This window comes from Hemibagrus wyckioides, linkage group LG05 (genome assembly GCF_019097595.1).
Source record: "Hemibagrus wyckioides isolate EC202008001 linkage group LG05, SWU_Hwy_1.0, whole genome shotgun sequence".
NCBI lineage: Eukaryota > Metazoa > Chordata > Actinopteri > Siluriformes > Bagridae > Hemibagrus > Hemibagrus wyckioides.
In genome coordinates this window covers 18,966,976-18,989,555 of record NC_080714.1, presented here as the reverse complement: position 1 = coordinate 18,989,555, position 22,580 = coordinate 18,966,976, and the positions used below count along the sequence as shown (strand labels likewise).

Genomic DNA, 22,580 nt, shown 5'->3' with positions numbered 1-22,580 from the left:
AGGAGAAGGTTTATAGAAAAGGCCTCCATTGATCAAATCTTAGACAAAAATCTGCATTTTTTATTCTTTTCATTAGCTTTTTAATTATAGAGAAAGCACAACCTTTCTGGTATCATAATACAATCCTTTTAATCTAACAAATATGCTTTACTTACATGTTATAATCCCTTGTTGCTTTGCATGAGCCGTCAGTCATCATTTCAGCATAATCAGGACTGATGAATATTTCATCTAAGCTGGATCTTAAAACTCAATAAAGTATTTAAAAAAAAAAAGTCTTTGCTTCTATTCATCTACCTCTAGAGAGACTGTTAATTCAGACTCAAGCTAGGCAGAGGCATGCTGTTAAAACTAATTTCATCAGGGGCCCAGACACGAAAGCACCTTTAGGTTCCTAAACATTTTTTTATTACCTGGTATACAAGCTGGAGATGGCTTATCTTATGTTAAACCTCACCACTATTGCAGTTATAGAGATTATAACCGCCAAAATTATGATTTATTGGCCAAATATACTCGAGTTCTCAACAGTTCCCACTTTAACTGTAATAAAATCCACACAATACAATATTTTAGAGACCTAAACCAAATATTTAAATAATCACTCCTTAAATATGCACAGTTATAGTTCGACTAAATACTGGAGGCTTTATTTCTGAGCATTTCACTCACAGAACTCATTTCTAGTCATTAAATTCAGATGAGCATTAATTAGATGGCCGAACTCAAGGATAAATCCACAGTGAGGAGAAATAAGTTTTGTCTAAATGTGTGTAGATGTGAGTCTATGTGAGGAGATTAGCATGGGGTGTAGGAATGGATGTGAATGCAGTGAGGTGTATTGTATTATTATTCTTTGTGTAATTGTCATTATGTTTCTGCTGCTTTCAGGTTGTCCTGCAACTGTCACTGAGTGACTTCTGGCTTCTCTTTTATCTTCCTTATGATTAGGATGAGAGGATGTTGTGAAATCTCATGTGTTGTACCTGTCAGGGAGGTTCCCATAAACTTTCCACCATCATATTATCAAAGCATTGTCAAAGCAAGTTTATGGTCTTTGCTATGGTTCTGCTGCCTTTTCAAAATTGTGTTGTTTAATATTGTTATTGTAATAATAATAATAATAATAATAATAATAATAATAATAATAATAATAATTATTATTATTATTATTATTATTATTATTATTATTATTATTATATTTGTAATCATCATTATCATAAGGTCCCTGAGAAATTTAGGAGGCTCCTTTACCCTCACTATGAACGTTTTTGTGTTGAAAATAAAAAGATACAATTTGACATTACCTTTGAAAACAATGGGAAGATTGTCAGTATTCAGAATATTAAACTCCACTTATTTAAACTATAATTTACGATGGGTTTTGATTTTTGTCCACAACTGTAACAAAGTCTAAAAACACATTTTTCTTAAGTCTTTTGAGATTTGCTAGTGTATACAGGGAATCTGGCTCGGGTGTTGAGCTCTTGTTGTGCTTATAGACATACAGTATATTGGCAAAAGTTTTGGGACATCTGCCTTTACATGCAGTAAAGTTGTTCTGCCCTTTGCAGCTATAAAAGCTTCAACTCTTCTGGGACGTCAGGAGTCAAGTGCAGGCCAGTCAAGTTCCTCCACACCACACTCCTTCATCCATGTCTTTATGGGCCTTGCTTTGTGCACTGGTGTGCAGTCATGTTGGAACAGGAAGGGGTCATCCCCAAATTGTTCCCACAAAGTTGGGAGCATGAAATTGTCCAAAATGTCTTGGTATGCTGAAGCATTAAGAGTTCTTTCACTGGAACTGAGGGGCCGAGCCCAACCCCTGAATTCAATGATTTGGAGGCGTGTCCCAAAACGTTTGCCAATATAGTGCTTCACAATAACATAAAAGCAAAAAAAGACAGACAAGAAGTTGATATCATAGACATTATGTATCATATCATATTCAGTCAGTTAAAAGGAAGAATGGTGCATGTACAAAATACACATACACAATGCTGTCAGTCACACTGTCATCATGTCTGTGAGCTAATTAAGTGTTCATAAGCCTGAAGTCGGATTCATAACTTTATAACATGCACAGTTCCTCTTATTCCTCCCCTCGCTTCTATTTAGCACATCAAATCTGTAGCACTAAATCTTTATATAAATAAATAAGTCAAATAAATAAAGAAAGAAATTAAATATTGCTTTATGCTAATACTGAGCTAGCTCTGCAAACCAGGCCTCTCTCCTGACATGTTGTAGGTCACGGAAGTGCAGAAAGATCAATAAATCAAGATATTTCTGAAAATAAGCAGTCAAATGATTCAATACAGAGGGGAGGCAAGCAATAATATATTTCCACACATTACCATATGACAATCAAACTTAATTTCACACACACACACACCTTTTACTATTCTTCATATATGGATAAGGAGAACTTACTGTGTGTGTGTGTGTGAAGAATAGTAAGAAGGTGTGTTGACTAGTATAGCTGCAAAGTGAGGACCTGTGACAGTGTGACAGTGACATTAGCCATCAATGTCAGCCTGCGCCATGGTGCCACAGTGAAAAGCACCTCATTTGTGCCATAATTAGCTTAAACGCTTTGAGTATGAAAAATTCATGATAGCTTTGGATTTTTTAATTGAGGCAGCATTCTGCATTAATCGAAGTCATTTAAAAAGCCTTCTGCTGCACACAGACGGAAACTGAGAGAGAGAGGAGAGAGAGAGAGAGAGAGAGAGAGAGCGATCAGACTGCTAACCCATTTCCTCTTCATTTTAATATGGACAAATATATCCGAATGTAACACAACTCAATGAGTCTGGATGAATACAAGCAGAAAAGCAGAACAAGGGCTGATAGAAAATTATAAAACTATATCAAGGATTTTAACACACATGCACACACACGCCCACACACGCACACACACACACACACCTTTTTCCACATCTTTTTAGAAACCTATCTACGCTTTTTGTAGCGAAAGACTTTCCAAGGACCTCCATATGATCACAGCACATTTTAAGAACAGAGAAAATAGGTAGCATCATACTAATTTATTTGATCCAACAGAGCTTTTTATTCCTGAACTTTCCACTCAGACAGATGGAGATTTAAATCACTGTGGTTCATATTAACAGCTCTTCCTGTTTTCATTCAAACGTTGGTGAGTTTTAAATAAATGCCTTTACTTTCTTATCAACAACTAGAATGGTATATCCAGGAAATTCATCCATCTAGCCCTCCATTCGTTCTCTATCTACACCGCTTATCTGGGTCACAGGAAACCTGGACACTATCCCAGGAGACTCAGGGAACAACCTGGACAGGACTGTATGTGAAAAAAACTCCCAAAAACACTGCTATCAGTGACCCCCTGGATATATACCATGAATCAACCTGGAAATCAGTGGATCTGGAGCCAATACCAAGAATGCTAGAAATGAGGAGGGGATACTCCCTCAATTGGGATGCCAGTTCATCATAGAGCACTCACATATTCACACCTAGTGTTGATTTAACGCAGCCAAGACAACATGATGCCCTGTTTTTGGGAGGTGGGGAGGAAAGGAGAGAGCCCAGAGGAATCCCATATGAGCATGAGGAGAGCATGTGAAACTCCACACAGACTCAAGATCCAACCCCAGACCTTGGAGCTGCCCATTGCCCATTTACAGATGGATGGATGGATGGATGGATGGATGGATAGATGGATAGATAGATAGATAGATAGATAGATAGATAGATAGATAGATAGATAGATAGATAGATAGATAGATACTTTACTGTCATTGCAAAGATATTTGGAGCATATAAATCAGAATAATAAAGAGTTTTAGATCTCAAAATATACAGATATGAAGCCTTGATGGAGAAGATTTTACACTTTAATTGAGTAACTTAAAAGAATATTGCTTGGTCTGTTCTCAGTGTTTCATGAAGGGACATCAGGAGTTTGAAGGAAAAGCACAGGATTAATCAGAGTATGAAAAAGAGTCCAGCCTTTTTCCTCCATTACCTTTTCTACCTCTGTTCAAAAGTAAGTATTTAAGCTCTTTCATACCAAGAGCCGGGCCGAATCAATGCGCTCACATCAATATACCATAGCCATAAAGAAACACAATTTAACCTGAGCAGATTTCTCTCATTGATTAGTCTGAGGACAAAGAAGCAGCCACACTGTGTACAGGTTAATGGCATTTACCGGCCTGAGCATGAATGACCTTCCTTAAAAGCTAATTACAACCACAAAGAGGACTAGGACGAGCTACAGTAAAGAAGCACAGACGTATCGCAGCTTTATACTCGGAAACATATCGATTCATATCTTTGAGGAGAAGCCGGGATTTGTGTGGCACATAGAACACACGACAGGCAGAAAAATACATGTTGTTGCCTCTGGGCTTTCATGGGCTTGTATGAATTTCACATGTATAGTGAACTTATAAGTGTGTGCCACTTACAATCTACACTTTAACCATCTACCCCCAACTGCTCTGTTTACTTTTCGGCAAGGACACACACACACACACACACAATGCATTAGCACAATGGAAGAATCCAACAGTTACATTCTCCCTTATCTTTTCAGTGTCCACTATATCATTATGCTCCCCTCTAACTCTACAGATGTTCATACAGATGTTAGACGTTCCTACAGCATGAGGATGATGTGAGCAACACCAGGAGTACTACACCTGGCTGTAGCTGGCTCTTGATGAACACTTTTAGTCTTTGATGTAAAGATTAAGGCGACATGTTCAGCATGTCTGGCTGCATGATATCAGAGGCACGTTTTTATCCCTTCTTCTCTTCTCCATTAGCACTTTTACTTTACAAGCCAGTCGCAGACCCTGGGGAAGTTCTAGCTAAAAAAAAAATTCCAGCAGTTAACAGTAATAGTCTACAAAAACCCTCCCATCCCATTCGGTGATAATCGTATCCTATTGTATTATAGCACATCACACACCTAATCCCAGCACCCCAGGGGAAGGTAATGACCGTATGTCTCTTTTCAATGCACATAAAGACAGGAGTCGATGTAGTCCCTCTCTGATTGACTGGTGCATCGTTTAACAGTGAGGAAGAGAAGTTTCCTTGCCATTTTTTCCTTCCAATTTAATCGTTCAGGAGCGTACCGGATGTCAAGAACTAATAGGTTTCTACAGGCAAGAAACAATGCTATTAAATCAGTATAATAGAAAGTGCTGCAAAATAAAACTTTAGGGATTTTCAAGGCTGAAAAGGAAAACATTACTCCTCCAGAAGCGCTTAAAAGCGTTTCAGAGTAAACTAGACGCAGTGGAGAGGCTGCAGAGGAACAGTGCGTTCTCTCTCTCTCTCTCTCTGTCTCTCTGAGCACGTATGGCCCTGTGTGTGTTGGCCCAGAGCGCCAGCTTCATCCATCATTACTATACTGAATCATCTCCCTGTCAATATCCCTCACTGCAATACATTACCGCCATGTGGACACTGTTAGTGCTAATGACATTCAGCAGTCCCCTTGGGCACAGAGAGAACGATGAGAAAACTTGGGCCAAGTAGAAATGCCATATTGTATAGAAACACATTTTCTTTTACATATGCATCCGTAAGCCCGCCGGTGCTGTTGCCATGGCAAATAATGAAAATGGAGAAGAAGGAATTAATAAAAGCATCCGTATGACTCTTAAAAAAAAAATCCAAACAGATCCTAGCGAGCTATGCATCAACTCTTCTCGTCTCACGACTTAATCATCTTATATATCGGCTATTTTAATATTACAATGGATTTTAGTGTTCTACGATAAAAGGAGCTGTGTGTGTGTGTGAGAGAGAATGCAGCTGGGTGTTCTGATATTAACTCCCTGCCTCCCTAATAAATCAGACCGACCAGTGTGCTTATCTCTTTTTGACACTCCGATCAATCTAGCTTTTAATCCCGAGCGCGCTCACACTGCTCCACACATCAAACACACACCCTCTCGCTCATCGCCGGCTGTGTGTATCCAATTCAAAGTCAAAGCCACAGAATGGGGGGAGAACTGATCCAGCAGACGATACACACCAAATAAGACAACAAAGCGAGAGCTGTCTGATGCCATCTGACACGCTATTAAACATTCTCAATAAAGTAAAAAAAAAAAAAAAAAGTGGGCTGATTTGTGGATGAGATACGGAACATATGGGTGAAAGATCATAAAGCTCACGTGGTGCGTCCATATCAGCGTCTACAGAGAGAGACTATTTTCCTTTCAAAGGCTACAGGTAGCGCTGGAGGCATTAGCAGCTGGAAGTTGTCGCATGGAAGCAGAATACAAAAGCAATAATTCCACACAGTATGGAAGCACAGATTAAGTGACCTCAGAATATTTCTGATGATTGGATTTCCTATCTATCCATACTACATCTTGCAGTTATCCCGGATGATCCTTTTTTCCCTTGCTTAAGACTTAACCTATATTTTAACTGACCCCTTTAAACAAATACTACTAATTAAAACCCATTTGATTTGTTGGACCATTAATACAGGTAGAGATATCTTGAAATGCTGCGTGGAAAAAGTCAAACCCTTTTCACAAGACGGAATAAGTAGCAAAATGCGACCTATAATCAATACACTATCCGTCAATGATTATGTCTAGACCACTGACGTTACAGTTAAAACGAAAGTCCATCTCTTCTGAAGTAAAATACGAGAGATTGCAATGTTAAAAAGCCATTGTGTTCTTAATATTCACATTTAATGGAGCACTGAATGGAGTAGGAGTGCAGCATCTTGCCTCAAACACCACACATCTGTTTTTATTTGTTTTGAATTAAGCTCCTTTTTTTCCATTCTTCATGGTTTTAAAATTCATCATTTCAGATGAGCAGCTGTATTCAAATTCTCTTCTTTGAATATTTTTCCCCCCTCCAAAGTGAATTTTGCTGAATGAGTAAAAATCTGAATTTGTGAACATTGAAAAACGAACTCATTTGAATACAGACGCTCGATGAAAATGAATTTTTTTTAAAGCAGATATCTGAATAAAACTGATTTCCTACAGGAAATGATCGACTGATAAAAAAAAAAAAAAAAAAATTGATTTGCAAAATTTCCTCGAATTCATTTGTCTTAACAGTTCATTATTCAGAATACAATGTGTGATAGAAAAATATCGGGAAGGTGTATAAGACAGTGGTGAGACCGGTCATGCTGTATGGTTTAGAGACAGGAGTCAGAGCTGGAGGTAGCAGAGCTGAAGATGTTGAGGTTCTCTTTGGGAGTGACACGGTTGGACAGGATAAGGAATGAGTACATCAGAGGGACAGCTCATGTTGGACAGAGTTAGGGAGGCCAGATTAAGATGGTTTGGACATGTTTAGAGGAGTGAGTATATTGGTAGGAGAATGTTGGACATGGAGCTGCCAGGCAGGAGGCAAAGAAGAGGTATATGGAGGTAATAAATGAGGATATGAAGCTAGTGGGTGCAAGTGTTGAGGATGCAGAAGATAGGGATAGGTGAAGAGAGATGATTCGCTGTGGTGACCCCTGAAGGGAAAGATGATGATTCAGAATTCAATGGCTTTTAAATTTTAACGCTTAATAACCTTTTTAATTTTCACCTTGTGTCTGATTAGCATGTTCTGTTCTTGCCTTTTAAATCGAGTAATTTAGATTACATACCAAGAGGAAAACAAAATACACTCACATGAGGAAAGAAATGACAAAAAAAAAAAGACCGGCTGATTTATTTGTAGAATAAAAGTCTGATTTATTTTGTTGATCTGTACATAGAACAAGAGTACTTGGACTGCAGCACATACACAATAAACTGATGCTGACCAACTACAGCAGCCGCGCACCAGAGAGGAGTGAGAGCGGTCAGTGAGGAAATGCTTTGCTTTTCAGGTCGTCTCCCTAAACCCAGCAGGAAGTTAAACATGACAGCCTGGTTTATTACACCCAGCTGTAGCCTACTGTTACAGCCCAAAACATTTACAGAGATTCTCTGCTGCAACCAAGCGCACTTTCCAAATCAGGGAAACTCAGGCTAGGTTAAAGAAACCAGGCATTCCTGCCAAGCCCTTGTCTTTGGGTTTTCACAGGAATTGCAAACCCAAAGGTAAGGACATGGAGCATGTGCACTTCTCTATCTAATAAGAGATGAATCAGACAAAAGCACAGTGTGTGTAAAAATCACCACACCCACAAACACCTGCCACTCAAAGAAAGGGTTTTTTCACAGTTGTATTTAGAAGACATTCTCTATTGATTTCTGAAAAATATAAGTAAGTACATATACATAGATTTCTAGATATTTGTTCAGCAGCAAGAACAAAGAACATGAAAGATGAAATGAAAGGACAGATTTAAAATGCAACACGGCTGATTCCAGATAATGAGTGTAGTCTAGTTCTGAGGTTGTTCAGGACGGATTTCAGTCATACCACCAATATGCAAAAACCAACAACTTAAAGACAGTGAGGGGAAAAAAAAAAAAAAAAAAAAAAAAAAAAAATAATAATAATAATAATAATAACAACAACAATAAAAGATAAAAATTAATTCTCATTTACAAAAACAAAAAAAAAGCCCCCAAAAAACAGTGGGAGATGGAAATAAAAGAGGCAGGTCATAAAATTATGATGTACAAAAATCTAGTGATTTTAATTAATAGAGAATTGATCATTTGATAATTTTGCCATCAAATCATTCAGTATTTTTTTTTTTTAAGAGACATTGCAAATAAAGTGTCTTTGGGAGGGAAAAAAACACTTTGGCAAGTTATATAAACTCTTTAAAATACACTGTACTGTATTGCAAAATCGAAAATATTTTCTAAATATAGAATTTCTTGCTGTTTTGATGGTAACTACAGTGGAACTGGAGAAGTTCATTGCTGAGGACCACGGTACACTGCCCAGTACCATTCAGGTAGATCGACTGTGGGGATTAATAAGCAGCTCCCTACAGCAGTTTAAATTCTGCTGTTAATGAAACTACGCATACTGTTATGACAGACGCCTGTCAAACAACACACATAACTGTCTACAAATAGGAATTCAACACAATGTCCTGGCATGGGTGGTGTGACTAGTGAGACTCATCTGTCCTGATTTCGTTTAATATCAAATAAAAAAAAAACAGAGAACTGGTTTTTGATCATGTGACACTGACTGACATCCACCACAGTAAAAAAGTAGCACCATCTGAGGTAAATGACACGTGTGCTGGTAGCACCATCAACCAGAAAAATACAAAGAAAGAAACATGGGGAAGGAAAAAATAAACCAACAACAAAGATTTACAGCACAAATGACATCGACAGAACCACAGAATTAGAAAGACAGACTCTCTCCTACACAAACCAGGCAAACTCCGAGGAGGTTAATATTGAATATATACTGTTAATAAAAAGAAGCAGAAATCAGCTATATGATTTTTTTTTAAAAAAAAATCTACAATACAGACTGATTTATTTACAAACCTGTGCCCGTGTAGAGTGAGGTGCTATGAATGGAGCACATAACTAAAGTGACATGATAAGCCATGAGGTAGGATTCAGATAGTACACATTTCATTACTGCCACAAATCACCGGTCCTGATTTTACAAAAATACTTTCTTTCTTTTGTTGTTTTTTTTTTAATCGCAGTAAAGCTGAGTTGCAAACAAACTGCTCTGAGCTTGGCCCTGAATAACGGCGATATGGGCTGAGACCTGTAACCTGCTGGGATGAGTCTGAACAGGAAGTAATGACATGGTGCTAGCAGGAAGAGCTTGAGTGGAGGCCTGGGCAGCTTTGTCTATAGGTTTGATGGGTCCTCAGCATTTGACTCATAATCTGTGTACAGTATGTGGCTTTTAAAAAAGGAGGCCAAATCCTTACTACTCTACACACACAGATCATTCCTTTCTAACTAGTCTCCCTGTTCCCCTTTTTGGCATTGAAAACATAATCAAAAAAGAGAGAATAACAAAAATTAAAAGGAAAGAAAACAAAAAACAAAAACAATCTGCCTGAAAGAACAGTATGCACATCTATACCACTGAAAGCTTAATGCTTTTCTAATATGAATTTCAGCGCAACAGGTACTAATACAAGCTAAATAAAATTTTGAGTAAAGCAAAACCTCATATTCAGAAAGATATATTTCTATATATATATCTATATATATATTTTTTTTTTTTAAAACAAAAAGTAAATTTAGCCTCTTTTTTTTGAGCTTGGATGACTCTGGACCTTGGCATGGGCCAATTCTGTGCAAGTTCATATCAAGCTGAATGATCACTATACCACTTTGGCTTATATTGTTTCCACCACCCGAGGAGCTTTAGATTACCCGACACCTACACACACACACACATTCACGTATAGCATAGAAACTCTACTAAAAGATCAATCAAAAATAAAACAGTTCTTGGTTTCATGATCCCCAAAGTATTGGCCTGATGGTTCCACATAGACACTTTATACTGCTCTTCTTGGCATCCGGATTGTTGTTTTTTTTTTTTTTTTTTTTGGATCTTTATGGAGCTCAGCAGCTCAAAGCTTAAGCACCGCAGTGATGTCACTGGAAAGCGTGGACAGAAACATGACGACGGATGAAGTTCACTAGTGCGGACCAGAGGACCGTTATCTCAGAGAGGTGTACCGGTTTGCTTTTGGAGCTTTTAAGCATCGTATGAATACAGTTTCTCATGGCAATATATAGCATATTTGTACATTTCACAGTCACAATTTTCCCTGGTAGGGTTTCACAACTGAAGGGACGTTACGTTTATCAGCCATATTGCATGTGAAAGCTGTTCACTCGGAGCCGAGTGGCTATCAGAAAGAAATGACTGCTTTTCAAGGCAACATTACAGCTGACAAATCTCAAAATGAAAGGATGATCAGGAGGATTGTCAGTTTCTTTTGGCTATCGTTCAACATCAGCCAAATTAAAAGCTGGTGTTTTCCAGTGTACCCATTATCATATATAGCACATATTCAGTAAGTGGGGCAACATATAGCACACAGCACACAACACATCGACACACAGAGGAAAAGTCCACAGAAAAATAGAACCTTGAACCATAAACCATACAATAACGCTCTATTCTGTCAACATTACACCAACATATTAGAGGTAAGTTACAATTAAAGTAAATGTTTCTTACACAGACCTAACTATGAAGCATAAACGGGATTTGTTTTTTGTTGTTTTTTTTTTCCAACTTTGGAGTTGTAGAAAAGTGCTAAGTTTTTTGATTAGCCATTTGGAGGGGGGGGAAGAAAAGAAAAAAAAAACACCCTTAACATCACCATTAAGATCCATATTTGCCCATCATTATGACATGGCCTTTCTTAAGATTAAAGTGCTGTCGTATATGGTGACTACATCGGTTTCAATTATAAGCACACTTCCAGAAAACGGAACAAAAAGTGAAATGATACTCCTTTACAAACGGCTCACAGTGATGTGATAGCAGGAGCACTGTGATAATTGACGAGTGTAAATTAGCTATTATCATTTAAAATAGAGTTTGCTTCTTAGACAGCGTTCCATTAAGAGATAATGCATTTGTGACAAGCAAAGCGAAGAGCGAAAGGAAAAGTGAAGAAAACTATGCATGAACAGGTGCAAAGAAAAGATGGAATCCAATGGAAATAAGAGACTAAGCAGAATAAGGTGCAGCCTGGATCTAGAATATTAAGATCCAAATACGTCCAAATATACAATAAAATCTTTCTTCTAGAAAATTCATTAACTAAAAAAAAACAAAAAACAAACACACACATGTACATGTATTTGATGAGGAAAAAAAGCAACAAAGATAGGAAAGTAAAAGTGATGAGACAGGAAGGGCTGAGAGGCAGATTTGAGGTTGATTCACAGTTAGCAGTATGCCATCACAGTTAAGAACTCAAACCTGCAGCAAGCAGGCCTTTTAATGCACAGCCACATGAACCATTCTGTGAAACGCAAAAAGATATGAGATATGAACGGATGGGAGAAAAAGGGAAAAAGGAGGCAAAAAGAATGGATGGCATGGCTCACTGGAAGTTGTCAGTTTAAAAATCACCCCCTTTTAATTTCTCCCCCTGAAGGGGGTTTCAGAGGACCCAGTGTTCCTCTGGGGATGCCGTTTGGTTGTCGTGGAGAAAAATGATTACCAAAAAAACCCAAACAAACAAAAAAAACCCCCACCATCATGTGTAACACCGAGCGCTACTGACAGATTTACCCACATCCACACACTGTTTCTGCCTTTTTACCACACTCACACATAAAAGTGCAGGTTAAGCAATATCAGCTCATACTACAATCACAGCTTGCTATAAAAACACAAGAGTTCCAAGTGATTGCCATATCAATAGAGTAAAATCCCTGCCCTGTCCATGTTCCTCAACCTAACTATAAAATGGTTCTAAACAACTGGGTTGTCGAATACAACAACCCTCTGAGCCACTGTGAAACTTAAAATCACAGTTACACAAGATCTGGGAAAAGGATCCGAAATATCGGCACTAAAAGAGACTAAAGCATGTTGTTGATATGTAAACATATTTCTGTAAATGCGAATTCACTAAAATAACCTCAGAGTGACTGCTCTGTTGAGAAAAAAAAGGGAGCTTGTCTGAGAACATGTTGTATCATTAGCACCATCATCAAATCTTATTGAAGGAAACAGCTGAACTCCCAGTTCCTCAATATATTGAGAATACGAATAAACTGATTATAATCTTCTAACAAACTGGGTCTTGAAGGATCAATTAGTCAACAGATTTTGTTATTAAGACACTGCAGGGGCAAACTCTGTTAAAAAGGTGCATGTTTGTGTCTCACACATCAACAACAGACACAGGAAGAGAGCTATTCCGTGTAAATTTCCATACTCAAACTGGGCGATTAGGGGTTTAAGAACCTCCTTAAAACAGAACAGTTCTTTTCAAGGGAAGTCTTCAATCTTGACTTAGACATTAGGACATGTTCTGACACAGAACACCAGCCGATGTGCCTTACACATTGTTATCTAAATGTGATTTATAGGATCTCTCCTGTCAAAAACAATGACTGATCAGCGACCACATACCCGTCCCATCAATATTCCACAAAATCCCCCCCCTTACCCAAAGCCACTGTTTATTCACAGCACATAAACTCTACTCATGGTAAGTGCTGTGGATTGTGGGTAAAGCTGCCTTATAGCCTCTGAGGTGTTCTGGGGTAGGTAAATGTATAAAAAAAAAAGAAAAAAAAAAAAAGGCCTCGCTGTGGGCTTCAGTGAAAATCCAAAATGGCAGCGCAGGTGATCACGTGTAACCTCTTTCCGCAGCAGCAGTCTTTGACGTCAACACTGCAGGTCCTACATGCCGTCATACAAGTTCTCCATCTTTACCGTCTGCCGGATGAGGAGCTTGGACTCTCTCCTCTCCTCGTTCTTGATGGATTTGTTGATATCCATAATTTTTTCACAGATGTATTTGTTCACTTTGGATAGCCGCTGAGTGATCTCAGCACTGTCGGCTGTTTCCTGAGACACGCGGTCATACAGACACTCTAGAAAGAAAATGTGGATTAAGCCTGGCATTTTTAAATATACTGTTTTCATTTGAAAATGGAATAAAACAGAAGTTTAGAAAAAGGGAGAATTTGACACCAAGATGTGTGTTAAACGTATCCACCAAACCCGAATCTCATACCACCTCCTGAAAGCGTTACTCTCTTTTGGAGTAAATATGTGGGTGAAAACGTACCTCGTACGATTTTGAGTTTGCTTGGTGAGAGAGGAGGTTTAGGCAGAGCATCTTTCTTCTTCTTTGTTGCGACACCAGTAACACTGCGGTTTTTCAGTGTCTCTGTGCCCCAGATCATAACAGCCAGGTTTTTGGTGAATTTGGAGTCACCCTGTGTACGCTGCAGCTGATGCCACTTCTCCTCCTCCACCCAGATGCCCCCACCCAGGTGTACCTAGAAAAAAAAAAAAATAGACACACATCAAATGGTAACCCCACATTTTCAGGAATGTTATTTTATTTATTTTTCAATAAAAAAAAAATACTTGAGTCAATAATGATTCTCTGTATCTGTGTTCCTTAACCTTTCACTGAACTTTTCTAGGTAGAATCCTGTTTGTACCACATTCTTTCCCTTTTTCATTTGTTTATCTAACACTAATGCTTGATAGGAAGTTTCGAGTTCTTTTCTACCAACCAAACCCACCTCTACGTATTAATAACACAGATTGAACTCTAATGCAAGGCATGGTAGAGCTGACAATGATCATATACAGTATACAACATCTCTCCCCCATCCACTCACCAAGACAGAACTTAGAGTGAAAATGGGGTAAATATAAGAGACTTATCATAAACATATTCAGGAATGAAGGCGTTGCCAGGCAGAAAAACACGTTCTGACAGAGACCAGACCAGAGTGTCGACTTTTAAGTTACATTGTGGAAAACGATGCCAAGTGAACCATCAGGAGGATTGTCACTCTGAGAAGTCTTTAGGCTGGCTTCCAGAGGCCTTTCCTCTAAAGTAACTAATGTGCTTTAGGCTGCTGGCCAGCAGACATGCGTTTCCCAACTCTTAGAGGAGATTTGTGTTCTCTGGCTAGCTGTCACTCAAGACAACTCCTGTGGTACAAATAATTAATATGGGCGACGTGTGGGTATGTAAGACCTAATTTGGTTTTGCTCTTCATGCTTGATCTGAGTCGAAGAAAGAAAGAATAAGGGTGAACACTGGCTGCATGTCTGTTAAGCTGCATTGCTGAGAAATAGCACAGTAAATGTTCTGGTTAAAATGCCTACTGGGACAAAAGATTCATAGCCAATTAGAGAAAACTAAAAAGCCTGAACAAAAGACTACACAGCCCCAAAGCAAGAACTCGGCTCCAAAGGGATACAGAAGCAAACGACATTCTCACACATGCACACGAACACACACACTTACTTTTCCATCACTGAAGGTATAGACAGTCCGTGGAGAGGGGGAGTGGGTGGAGCTTGTGTTGGCCTCCTCTCTGCACATTTCCTGCGGTTCAGGTATTGGCTCCACCACCTCGGCTTTGATTGTCTGAGTGCCATTATCATGCATTGGTTCTGTGAGCAGTAAAGTATTCAACCAAAGGTTAATTAACAGATCATTTTTAATACACTGGTACAGTGTGGAGTGTGAAATCAAACAAAAATAAAGCATGAGAAAACATTTCACATAAAGCCCACATGCACACATGCTTTAGTTAGCAGCCTAAAAATGGCTTTCACTGTGCCTTGTGACAGCCTGGTTATTTGAGCTCAGTAAGCAGGCTTGGTGGCCAGCCACGCTAAGCTCCAATGTAGCTAACACGTTTTAATATCGGTCAGTTTACTGCATTCCTGACCCCAAATTAATCAGGCCAGGAACACACACACACACACAGCAGCTGGCCTGGACACTGGCTCCTTTGGACAATATGTCCTCTTTAAGCAACCAATGGAAGAAACATTTCCATGATATTCACCCCAATTCAGTTAAGAGGAGGAATTAACGTGTTATTTGTAATGTGTTAGAAATAACACATATATAAATGTGTATTTAACAACTTTTTCAAAAATCCTTTTGGTAAAAAAAAACACAACAAAATATTCTTATATAACAGAAAGAAATGTCTTTTCACACAAGTGATGCAACAGAAAATTCTTTATCATACAATCACAAGTTTAAATCCTGACAACACCACAGGTATCTGTGGTCAGGAGCCCTAAACAGCTTAAGAACAGAGAAACCAACCAATTGTTGGAGGCTGGGTGAAGTTAGTGATCTCCTCCAAGAGTCTTTCATGGATACTCATCACCACTTAAAGAATGAGGACAAACTTGTGATCATGACTTTTCTGTGCTGTCAGGACTTTTGCCCACATCTTGCTTGCACACATCTTATTCTCGCTCTCAATATTAACTTCTATGTTACTCTATAAAGATGTTATGACAGGTGTCACAGAATCGATTTAATAGTTTTCATAATTATTATTATTATTCTTTATTCATGCCATAATCTGAGTCCATTGCCCATCAAACATCTTGGTGAAAGAACTATACATAGAAACTAATACCTTTGCATTAAATGTAGTCCATGCTATTATTTTAAATATTACAGTACATTTGCAATGGCTTATTATTAGGGTTTGACAGGCATATTTTGAGCAATAGACTTCTTTAGGATTGTTTTTTTTTTTCAAACACTGACCTGTCATAGAAAGAATGACAATGCCAAAAGCTCAAGAGGGACAAATCTGGCAGAGGAACTGGTTGTACTGTTCATTTTGCAAAACAAAACCTAATAAAAGACAGTGAAGGAGGTGACAAGACTGAGCTTTCCCCAGAACATGTTCTGTCAGCTGTTTCCTTAAACAAAGGTTGTCACTGTGTACTCTGCATTTGTTGAGAGCATGCACCAAGCAGTTGATAGGCTGTCTGCAATCCCACAGCTGTTTGTGCAGCTGCTTTGTTATAAATAAAGCAGCTTTTCTTTGCAAAACTAAGGTAAATACATTAGTTAAATTTGTCGATGTGCTATTTCAAAATCTCCATCTGTTGACAATTCTTGATTGGTAGATCACACAGCACTGGCTCACCATATATATGAGAAACTGAATTGGAGAAGTTTATAGTGTATACTTTGTGTATCTTTTGAGTGTATCTCACCGCTTCCCAGCCTCATAAGCAGCACGTCCTGCAGGCGGCGGTTGAAGTCCCGCAGTTCCTTGACCTCTGTTAGCAGGCTGCTGTGCTCCTTGAGCTTCTTGGCCTGCTGGAGCAGCTGTCTGCGTGTTCGGTCCAGCTCTTGCTGCAGCCGCCGAACCTCCTCCTCCTGCTGCCTGTAGCTGTGCACCAGCTCCTCATAGAGGACGCGGGGCACCACTGCTTCTTCCTCCTCCGGCTCCTCCTCCTCACGCAGCTCCTCACCCTCGGCACACGAGCTCACAGCATTCCTTTCCAGACGTGCAACAACTGCTGCAAGGCTCTTGGAGGAGTTAGAGGCCCGTTGATGCTCCTGACAGTGTACCTGCCAGTCACAAACAAACAACTTCTTAATGGCACTGAGCAAATTGACTGTAAAACTGTAGAATAAGACATTAAAAGAAGTCCTGAGGTTAAGTTTAGGAAATACACCATGCACAATTCCATCCAAATGTATTGGGAAAGAAAGGCTAAATCTTGTATTTGTAACATACTTAAGACAGATATTTACATCTTGTTTCAAGCAATATGACGCCTTTTGTTTGAACACACCCATTTTTCAAGTGTTCAAAAAACTATTGGAACCTGTGACTGACGGGTGTTTCTTGTTGCTCGGGTGTGCTTAGATACCGCTGAATGTCACCAGACAACAAACAGATGTGGAGGCAGTGTCACCGCTTGCTTGGCTGCGTTCAGAACAGGATCACTAATCTTTATTGATGATGGAACTATTGATGGCGGCAGCAGAACGAAATCCGAAATCTACAGAAACATTCTGTCTGCTAATTTAAAGATTCATTGGAAGGAGCTGCCTCATGCAGCAGGACAATGACTCAAAACACACATAACAAAGGATTTCATCAGGGGAAAAAGTGAAAGGTGCCTGAGTCAATCACCAGACCTTAACCCAACTGAGCCGCATTTCACCTGCTGCAGGAGACTGAAGTGAGGAACCCACAAAACAAACCACAACTGAATGAGCTGGTTCTGTAATTCTCATGACATTCTTATTATACAAGATGTTTATTCACAAATCAATCACCAGCACTTTTTCAGTCATCGGTGTCACTGCTGTTGGCATCCAACGTCACTATGAATCTGTGCTGGAATGACAAATTCCATTAGTAAATTTGAAATTTAGTTTCTTCATTAGTTTAGCTTTAACTCAGGAACATACCCCTGAGTTAATCTCTGTACAAACAATAATAAAAAATTTAATATATACCATCAAATATTAACAGAGGCTTCTCTGATTGTGTCCCTGATCAACATGAGACCTCATACAGTGCTACCAAAGAGAGTGAGTTAGAAATGAGAAACATTAACTTATTTAGAGTGACAGATATTGTAATCACAAACTAACCTGAGCATTACCAGCGCTACCTCCTAGACACTCACATATATACATTGACCATATGGAACAAGGCTTTACTTTGAGTATATGCTTCTGTCTGTGCAGGCTAAAGGCAAAATATCTTACAAACATACACCGACCAGGCATAACATCCATCCATCCATTATCTATACCCACATTATTTCTAATTAGGGTCACGGGGATCTGCTGGAGCCTATCCCAGCACACATTGGGTGAAAGGCAGGGGAACACTCTGGACAGGTCACCAGTCCATCACAGGGCCACAGATAGACTGACAACCGCACAGACACACTCACTCCTTTGGGCAATTTAGAATTACCAATCAACCTAATATACATGTTTTTGGACTGTGGGAGGAAACCGGAGTAAACCCACGCAGGCACGGGGAGAACATGCAAACTACACACAGAAAGGCCCCTGCCTGTTCTAACCCAGGATTAGAACCCAGGACCTTCTTACTGTGAGGCAACAGTGCTAACCCAGGCATAACATTAACAGCCAAAACAGCCCTCACCCATCATGAACTGTGTATTCTGACACCTTTCTACCAGAACCAGCATTAACTTCTTCAGTAATCTGAGCAACAGTAACTCGTCTGTTGGATCAGGTCACACGGGTCAGCCTTTACTCTCCAAGTGCCTCAATGAGCCTTGGCCACCCATGACCCTGTCGCCGGTTCACCACTTTTCCTTCCTTGGAACACTTTTGATAGATACTGACCACTGCAGACCAGGAACACCCCATAAGAGATGCAGTCTTGGAGATGCTCTGATCCAGTGGTCTAGCCATCACAATTTGGCCCTTGTCAAACTCACTCAAATCCTTACACTTGCCCATTTTTCCTGCTTCTAACACATCAACTTTGAGGACAAAATGTTCACTTGCTGCCTAATATATCCCACCCACTAACAGGTGCCATGATGAGGAGATACTCAGTCTTATTCACTTCACCTCTCACTGCTCATAATGTTATGTCTGATCTGTGTATATCCTCACTAACTGACGAAACCTTTAGGTTTGTCATTATCGACTGAAAATTTTTTACTTTTCTGAATGGTAGAGTTTTTTAAAGGATACATCAAATGCATACATCTGCAAAAACAAAAACAAAAAAAAAAATCAACCACTAAGGATTAACACAATAAACACACAAAAATAATCTCTGCCAGTGGGGGGGGACATAATATGGCCTGACGCAAAGCAAATTATTTTTGTATAATTGCTTTGTATAACTGTTGTACCACAGTGATTTGCCCATGATGGCAACGTCTCATTTAATATTTAAAAGCCACTGTGCATTTTAACAGTTTATAGTTAGCTGTAATGCTGGGGAAAGTCCAGGAGACAAGCACAGTTCCGGTTATCGCTTATAACGACAATACAATTAGATAAGATTATGCAGCTCTGTATATGGCCTGTTAATATAGAAACATATAGGGACATCATTAGTGTTAGAGCTGGAACTACAGCTTGAGCTGAAGGGTTATACAACATATAACGCACACCTTCTAACCAATCAGATTTGAAAATTAAACAAATTCTTGGTTTTAAAAACTTTTCAGGGCAATCATAATACTGCTGTTCTGGTCTGGTCTGATCTAACACTTGAAGTTTTCTCTCTAGAAATGAACCTTAATCAAAGCAATTAAATAACGCTTTAAAAAAAGCCTAAGCAAAATTCCATGTCAATTCCACTCCGAAAGACTTCCAGGTAAATTCAGTCTTTTTTCTATTTACTAGAAAGCATTACAGAATGCACTAAAAGTCAATCTGATGTACCGGAGCGTTTATCGTACCTTTTTATGTCGGAGTGGCATTCTTTCTTCCCCAAAGTGATTCTCTATGGCATGTCCTGCATTCCTGGTAGACATTTTAGGAACTTTCATCTTCTTTTGCATAATACTGTTGTCCAGTTCCTCAACGCTATCTGGGGAAAAAAAGAGGAACAGGATAAAAGTCAGCAGTGGGTCTGCACACTTTGCATGTAAGATATAAATACAGTACTGTGCGAAAGTTTATAATTAATTAATAAATAAATAAATAAATAAATAAATTATATATATATATATATATATATATATATATATATATATATAAATAAAAGAACAAACAAAAAAAACTATTGTAAGGCAGATGTCTTCAAAAAATAGTAATTTTTATTTTATTATTATTTTTTACTACTTGAGTGCACATCTTGGATAATACACCGATCTGGCAAAACATTATGAGCACTGAGAGCTGAAGTGAATAAGACTGATTATCTCCTCATCATGGCACCTGTTAGTGGGTGGGATATATTAGGCAGCAAGTGAACATTTTGTCCTCAAAGTTGATGTGTTAGAAGCAGGAAAAATGGGCAAGCGTAAGGATTTTAGGGAGTTTAAATGAAGGGCCAAATTATGATGGCTAGACCACTGGATCAGAGCATCTCCAAAACTGCAGCTCTTGTGGTGTGTTCCCGGTCTGCAGTGGTCAGCATCTATCAAAAGTGGACAAGGAAGTAACAGTGGTGAACCGTGGACAGGGTCATGGGCGGCCAAGGCTTATTGATACACGTGGGGAGTGAAGGCTGGCCCGTGTGATCCAATCCAACAGACGAGCTACTGTTGCTCAGATTACTGAAGAAGTTAATGCTGGTTCTGATAGGAAGGTGTCAGAATACACAGTGCATGACGGGTCAGGGCTGATTTGGCAGGAAAAGGGAGACCAAAACAATATTAGGCAGGTGGTCATAATGTTATGCCTGATTGGTGTATACCAAAGACTTGCTTCAGGTTTGGCATGAAAAAACAATTTATTTATTTGTATGAAAAGTGGTCGGTTGCATAATATGTTGCTTTCTTTGCTGGCACACAAACAGCAAAAATTATTATTATTGCTGTGGAAAGTCATGTTTGGAAATATAAAATGCTTTTGTACTGACTAAAATTTTAGACGTTTTGGCAAAAGCCCTGAAACATGACACCTGAGTGAAAAGCATGAGATGAGGAGAAGAAACTCTGAGGAACACTGAACACTGAGGAACAATGAACACTCTTAAACTTGTCTATTCTGAACTGTGTCTATTCGCGCGAACCTTTTCCCCCCCCAGAAGTCTGAAGGCAGTGAAACGGAGGCGAAGTTAAATCTAACACGTTGTGCATGCTTCCTAAAACATGCCATACCTCTGGACGTTGCTAACGTTAGCATGTTGGCTAGCTACACACCTAGCTAGGACATTTAGCTCGCAAACGAACGTGACACCTATGCTAACTCTCAAGCTAGCTAGCTAGCTATACATACATTCCACACGCTCTCTCTAAATACACACGGATATCTCTAAACACATGCATTCACACCGCCTTACTGCTTCTTGTATGTTTTTATATTCGCACAAGTTATGTTTCTAGTTATCGCGTTAAGTTGACGATAAAAGCAAGGGGCGTGATTTAAACCCTTGCTAATGCCTGGGGTAACAAGGTAAAAAAATAATAATAAACAAATAGCAAAACAAATAGCAAAACAAATGCACAAGCAGACCTGACAAACACACACGGTTACTTTAAGAGCAATAATGTCAGCACGTAGCAACAGCGCAGTACGATTTCTAGTCTGATTTTTCATCATCGCCCTGTCTGGAAAGTATATTTAAGTGTGAAAGAGAAAGGGAAAGCGGTGTATTTGCGAACTTACCTGCCAGAGCGAGAATGTGCGCCTTGGCCGGCTGGCCTGTACCATTCTCCTCACCTCTGAGCACCACATACACCTTCTGCTCATCAAAATCTCTTTTGTGCACTGGTCTCAAATCTCTCACATTCGCAACGGGTAAAGCGCAGCACGTGTCGTCCTCCAAAAACCTCACAAAAGCATACATTATTTCTCTTTGGTCCAGCACTTTGGGTATGGTTCAGTTTCCCTCTAAAAGAATTAAAAAATATAAACACAAAGGGAAATGCCTCTGGGATCGACTAGTTCCGCCTGGTGCACAGCGCCCTCTCTTACTTAGACTCAACTAATCAACACAGAGTTTCTCACAGGGGGATCAGTTCACCCCGCTTGATAACTCTGTGCTCTGTGTTTGGTTCCTAGAGCTATTATTATTTATTTATTTTTTTTATTAAAAATGTTTTTGGATGGAAATCACAACATATCATTATAAAAGTAACTATTTTTTAAATTATTTTCAAAATTTATATGTGTATATATATATATATATATATATATATATATATATATATATATATATATACATATACATATACATATATATATATATATTACATTATTATTTGTATAGATAATAACCATTTGATTGAAATTCAAACTTCAATAACTCAAAAACAAGGTCTTTTGGTTTTTTTTATTTAAAGTGGACACTGGTCATAAAAAGTTTGAGAAGTTATTCACCCCTTTTAGCTCTGAATTATCAGTCTGATTTACTGTGTCTTCCGGTTTCCTCCCACAGTCCAAAGACATGCTTCTAGGCTGATTGGAGTCTCTAAATTGCCCGTAGTGTGTGATTGCGTGAGTGAATGAGTGTGTGTGTGTGTGC

General features: G+C 39.0%; 2 protein-coding genes across 4 annotated transcripts in view; both read right to left on the bottom strand.

Moving 5' to 3' along the window:
• agbl4 (AGBL carboxypeptidase 4) overlaps positions 1-22,580 on the bottom strand; it is a 302,375-nt gene that overhangs the window by 53,613 nt on the left and 226,182 nt on the right. The window lies entirely within an intron of this gene.
• Positions 7,532-22,160, bottom strand: bend5 (BEN domain containing 5). 2 transcript variants are annotated; one of them, XM_058389606.1, is made up of 6 exons: positions 21,722-22,160; positions 19,846-19,976; positions 16,639-16,999; positions 14,906-15,054; positions 13,703-13,916; positions 7,532-13,505 (listed from the first exon to the last, which is right to left on the bottom strand). In XM_058389606.1, exons 1-6 carry the CDS (start codon positions 21,900-21,902, stop codon positions 13,312-13,314), a joined length of 1,230 nt encoding a protein of 409 aa, XP_058245589.1. In that variant the 5' UTR covers positions 21,903-22,160; the 3' UTR covers positions 7,532-13,311. The 2 variants fall into 2 exon arrangements, with proteins under 2 accessions (XP_058245589.1, XP_058245590.1); XM_058389607.1 differs by lacking the exon at positions 21,722-22,160 and adding an exon at positions 21,569-21,706 and having other exon boundaries at positions 7,533-13,505.

Excerpts from the sequence above, each read along its gene's own strand:
- bend5 (XM_058389606.1), bottom strand. The coding sequence starts at position 21,902 with ATGTATGCTTTTGTGAGGTTTTTGGAGGACGACACGTGCTGCGCTTTA. Across the intron at positions 13,917-14,905 it reads ATACCTTCAGTGATGGAAAA|GTACACCTGGGTGGGGGCAT; the intron begins GTAAGTGTGTGT and ends TTTTTTTTCTAG. Across the intron at positions 13,506-13,702 it reads CAAACTCAAAATCGTACGAG|AGTGTCTGTATGACCGCGTG; the intron begins GTACGTTTTCAC and ends TTTTCTTTCTAG.